Here is a 5,737-nt window from a genome sequence, read left to right on the forward strand (position 1 = left end):
TTTGAGGTTTGGGATACGATTTCTTTCACTGAAATTAGATACTGCAAATGCAACAAAGCTGTTTGCATTGTGACCAGATTTCTTTCTGACATTGCTTTTTCTTATTGACCACGGACCTATCAGTATTTCAGTCTACATACGTTGCTCAAGCCAGGACCATCTATTCTTATTAGCAAGTAGTTCAGATTATCTAGCAGACAGCTTATAATGTGTATCTCAGTAAAATACGTACTGCAATCAAGGAAAATAATATTAATTTACATACTTTAAAATATGTTCTTTAAATTTGCTTTTGAAAAGTTCAACATACAAAAATAAATAGTTAGCTGCAGATACCAGATTTGTAAACTTACACCTATACTTAAAAACAAATTTAACATTTCACCACGTTCTTTTTGTCTGAATTTATAATAATATAATTCTTGTTAGTGAACAGCTGCCATAGACATTGAGCAGATTATACTAATGTATGTCATAATACATCTTATTTACCATTGATCTTGATTTCCATAGCATAGCTCCACTCTAACCCTCACTTCTAAGCTAGGTCAAGAAATTAAGCAATTTTTTATGCTTATTAAAATGAGTTCATAAAAGAATCTGGATACAAACATGACTTACACAAGTCACCCTCAAAAAAAATTAGTAACAGCCTTAAAAATACGTAAGCCACTCTATTAAAAAAATAATAAAAAAAAAAAAAAAAGAAAAGAAACCCACACACACTGAGGACACACTGCCCTCTACAGCTATCAACTGTATTGTACTAAAATGGGAGAATGATTAAAGCCCTTTCATTGAGAATATGCATATGCTTTGTTATAACTCAGAGCTGGCAACTCAAGCAGTTTCATCAACCTCCTCTCTCAAAGACTCTCACATTTTCAAGAGTTAAAGGTTAAGCACTCTCTTAAGCAGGATCTCACACTACTTAGGAAAATGGTTTCCAAACCTATTTGCTAAAACCCTCTATTCTATTCAAAGATAACATCTCTACACCTTTTTTCTTTTGCCAGAAGTGACCAAGTTAACAGATAAAAATAACTGAATTCTACTATCCAGTCTACAATCCACTGATGATGTCCAGAACTTAAGTGTGTGGATATCTTTATATACACACGGTTCCATGCGTAAAGTGTAGCCAAATTGAGAATATTCATAGCTCAAACAAAAATAAAGGATATTTGGAATAGACATGGATAATTATTTAACCAAAACAGTGCTGTATACATGTCAACATGCTATTCTTACAGAAAATTTTATTTAAATGTAATCTACCRAAAAAAGTATTAATTCCTGCAGTCCTTTTAGCTATAGCAGGTATAGTAAAAAGTAACAAAAAACACATCTATTAAAAAACTCTGTAACTGCACCTGTCTTCTAAAACAACATTTAATCCAGTTTCATTTTTCATTTTCACAAGCAACAAGGACTTTTTAGTCATGCTTCATAAGAATATCCTTCAAATGAGAAAATAACTACAATATACCTCTTCAGTCATTAATTTCCTTCATTAAATATCAATTGCTAAAAGTGATGACTAGAATTAATTATTTAATCCAATGTAAATTACACTGCACTTGCTTCTGAATAAGAGAGGTATGCAGAAAAACCTAGACACTTCTTGTATGTATGACATGAAATTGGCTGACAAATTTCAGCTATGACATAGATGGCAATGTGAAAGTTATCTTTTCTGTAGTAGTACATGCCTAAGGCTTATTAAACTTCTAAAATTAAGTTCTTTGCATAATACTAAGAAGATATTCTCTGAATTCTACCCTTTGAAAATTTGCATCTTGAATAACAAAAATCTGTTGGTTTAAATCTTAATAGCCTTGTTTATGCAAGTTACTCTTCATTCTCTTAACTTTTGGCTCTTGTTTTTATTAAGACTAATTAAAGGTAGATCTATTTCATTTATGCTTTGACACATCAGGCCAAGTGGTTATTCAAAGTAGCAGGAACAACCTTTAATTTAATACTGGAAGAAAAAAAATCTTCAAATACAACTTAAAGCCTAAATGCCACGTTGATCTCACAGTAAATATTAAAATGAAGAATCTTTTCTACTATGTGCATATCTATATATCTTTTAAAAGTTATGGATTAAAATTTGTATAATATATATATGTAAAATGCTACAAATGAAAAATACGTTATTGAAAACTACCTGAGGTGGCAGCCTCATGCCACATGCACAAAGGGACTGCACACTACATACAGAAAAATACAATTAGACTTACATCATGAGTTCTGCTCTCCATTCGCTGTCTTGCTCTTCAATTTGGTTTAACGCTTTAACAATCTGCAATAGGCTAGGAATAAGGCAATACCGGAATCCAGGCTTAAGATACGGTCTCACAGCTTCCCAGTAAAGGACTGAGGAATTATATATCAAAAAATAATATCTGGAAAGCAAGACTCAAGAATTCAGGATTTCATGAATTTTGATAAAAATAAATTACATGACAATTATTTTAAGACACTTCTAAGAAACTAAAGTTGGAACTTTTCCTGTGTGTTTAGATAACAACTAMTCTTAACTCAGAACTGAGGGTACAAGTACTAAAATAAATAATAAGATAATTCTGAAGATTACACTTTATCCAGTAATTAACTACTTAAATAAGCTAACACAGTGCTCTCCTTCTCTATAGCATAAATAGAAAATGAGAAGAAATGTTCATACATAGATGTCTGCCAGGCTTAAACATGCCAGTTCCTTCTCTCTTTAATACTATCCTTACATGTGGCAACACAGCAGTTACAGAGGTGCAGTAACAAATCGGATACAGAATCCACAAAATCAACACCTCCACACACACCAAAGTACCCAGTTAAAATATGAGACATAACCAACTGTGAAAACTTAACTCAGTAACATTTCCTCAGTTTTAAAGGGTAAATCCATTCAGTAGGGCCTACCTTGGATCATGCATTGCAAAGTCTATTGCTTTCAAAAAAAACATCGCAAACTTTTCAAATTCTTCCTAAAGTAGAACAAAAAGCGTTTAGGCAATATTTATATCACCTTCATAAATCACCGTGGTATTATTTTCCCATTTCAGTATATTCATATCTCAAATCACCACTACATTATTTTCCTATTTCAGTATGCTCATCTCTCCTTTTTTTTTCCCCCAAGCCATTCTCAAATAAAACTTGTGGCCATAACCAGGACTAGTAACATTGCTTACAACTATGTTTGCCTGATGAAGGGAAATGGACTGGACGACCTCTCTCAGGACTCTGAGGGCTTTAGCCCTCCATTTCCTTCAAGTCTGTGAAACGTTCAGTGTGGTCTCAAATAAAAGATTTTGTAGTTGTTTTTCTAGTTGAAAAGCTAAATGTGGTCTGAAAACATATCGACATAAAAAGTTAAAAGGTTGACTTTAAAACAATCAGCCTTCTGAAATTTCTTCCAAGTATTTTTCCCCCAAAGTATTTGCAATATAGTCCAATTCAGTTGATAGTTTTGTTTACTCCCATAATACCATTAACATACTTTCATTTGACTTTTCCTGCTCTTGTATATTTTAAAGGACTGAAATCCATGCAGAAATACTCAAAAAGAAACCTTTTTAAATGGACCTTAATATAATATAAGTTTCATAATTTCTCACCAAATTATCAGTAGAGAGTGGAGTGTACAACCGGCCTTGGCACAAGTATGCTCTGCCAATAAATTGGTTTACAGGAAATCTTCCTTTAAAATACATCTGTAGACAGTCATTGCTCATCTCCGGACACCCCAGCTAAAACCAAAAATAGCATTTTAATATTTTTAAACTGTGACAAATAACTGGGTAGGAACTGTAAGTTTTTAAAAATACATCCCTGCTCAAACAATGTAACATATAACAGCATATCCATACACGGACAGTATAGCATAAAGTTACATATCAGATCTGGTACAAAACCATTAAAATTTACTAAAATCTAAAGTCAGACTTTTTCATTCCAAGCATGTAGTGAAATGGCTTCTTTGTTTAACTCGTGAGTTAGTCATGAAAAAAATTTCATCAATCATAACTGAACTGCTAACGCTAGTTTTTCACAACAAGAAAACAAGGCATGATGAACTACTCAATGTTGCAACAGTATACCTGGCATATTTTGTACGAGTTATAAACTTCACAAATCACAGTTTGCGGATTGTTTCTAAAGAAGTGATGACTTCAGGAAGAAGCTGAGATTTAACTGAAAATGCATGTTTAAACAATTTCTCTGCAAAGACAGAAAACTGAAGTGCAATGTTTTTCCCAGGCATTTCTGGCAATAATTTTAAGTAATGACTTATACCACTATAATTACACTATAAGTCACATAAATGTCTGTTTATTACAAACAAAGTGCCTAAACGACAAAGTAAAGCTACCTGGAGTGCTTGTTCAGCACATAAAACATACAAGTCAGTGCTGAAGTTCTGTGATGAACTGAGTGCAGATTTTCCTGGACTGGCTGATTTGATCAACTCATAAGCATTCTTCAAAGCTTTAACATCTGAAACAGAGAAGACTACAGAATGTAACAATTTATGCTTCAAGGTAGACTGAAAGATGTTTGGTCACGTTATTTTAAACCTGCTATATTGCACGTTCTTTCTCTTTTACAGAAAGGAACTGAATGTTCAAGAAAAAATASCCAAACAAATGTTGCTCAAAACAACATTTTGAAGCATTAATGAGCCCCCTGCAGTTGTAAATCACTAATGTATGCAAACAAGAACGTTAATTATTTCTCAGGCCTGATTCACAGTTTCCTGAAGTCAAAAGGACTCTTTACATTAATATAACTCGTGATTAGATCCTTAAGGCCGTCATTTAAAATAAACTCGACTRGGAGAAAAAAAAACAGGAAATTAAAAACACATTAGGGATTTATGTATTTTTGCAGCTAAGAAGCACGTCTAAAGCATTCGGAGGAAAAATGGTTTCATATATATTTAGAAACGCAGTAGATTACGCTCAGGCAATTGGATTTTTTTAAGGAAGAGCTGTATTTCAGGGGTGTGACATCCCCTTACCTCGGTGAGCCTCGGCTGCGAACAGGTGCTCCCYGATCGCCACGTCCATGCCGCTCACACCGAGCCCACGGAGGAGGCTGAGAACAGAGAGGCTTCCCTGAACAGCCACGGGCAGCCGGCGATCAGGCTCCCCACCGGGAGCCCCCCTCTCCCGCCGTTACCGCTGGCCCGCGGAACCGCGCGCGTATCCCGGCAACGCTCCCACAACAGCGGCCCGGGCCGCGCACGCGCTGAAGGCCCGTCACGTGCAGAACCGCCCCGCAGGCGCCGCGGGCCCTCCCAGGCAGCGGGGCTAAGGCACCGCCGAGAACGGCGTCGGCAGCGGCGCTGCGAACCACCGAAATGGCGGCCGCGGCCTTGGGTTGAAGCACAACGAAACAGCAAAAGACACCTGGCTCGCACCTGCCAACGCAGACAAAGGCCATCAGGTACAAATGGCTTTTGAGACTCCTGGTTCTGTCATCCCTGTACTCTTCACATGGCACATCAGCTAAGCAGGTTTCTACAATAAAAGAATTCTCGAGAACAACAGTCCATGAAAAAGAACAGTCGAAAAACAAAGACAGACAAAAAAAGAAAAAGAAAAAAGGAAAAAGAGAGAAAGAAAACGGGAAAAGAAAAGGAAAAGAGAAAAGAGAAACACAGAAAAAGCAAATAAAAGGGGAAAAAGAAAAAAGACACAAAAAAAACAAAAAGAAAAGGAAAAAA

General features: G+C 35.8%; 1 protein-coding gene across 1 annotated transcript in view; it reads right to left on the minus strand.

The window, feature by feature from the left end:
- The window catches only part of CFAP46 (cilia and flagella associated protein 46), an 83,351-nt gene extending 78,157 nt beyond the window's left edge, over positions 1-5,194 (minus strand). Inside the window, exons 1-5 of the mRNA XM_085299781.1 lie at positions 5,030-5,194; positions 4,382-4,506; positions 3,627-3,758; positions 2,929-2,993; positions 2,247-2,411 (exon numbers count right to left, since the gene is read on the minus strand). Of these exons, the coding sequence (XP_085155907.1) occupies positions 2,247-2,411; positions 2,929-2,993; positions 3,627-3,758; positions 4,382-4,506; positions 5,030-5,078 (536 nt within the window). The 5' untranslated portion in view covers positions 5,079-5,194. The remainder of the gene's footprint in view (positions 1-2,246; positions 2,412-2,928; positions 2,994-3,626; positions 3,759-4,381; positions 4,507-5,029) is intronic.
- Positions 5,195-5,737: the final 543 nt, after the last annotated feature.

Source organism: Rhea americana, unplaced genomic scaffold (assembly GCF_003343005.1).
Source record: "Rhea americana isolate MKP2758 unplaced genomic scaffold, rheAme1 scaffold_154, whole genome shotgun sequence".
Classification (NCBI taxonomy): domain Eukaryota; kingdom Metazoa; phylum Chordata; class Aves; order Rheiformes; family Rheidae; genus Rhea; species Rhea americana.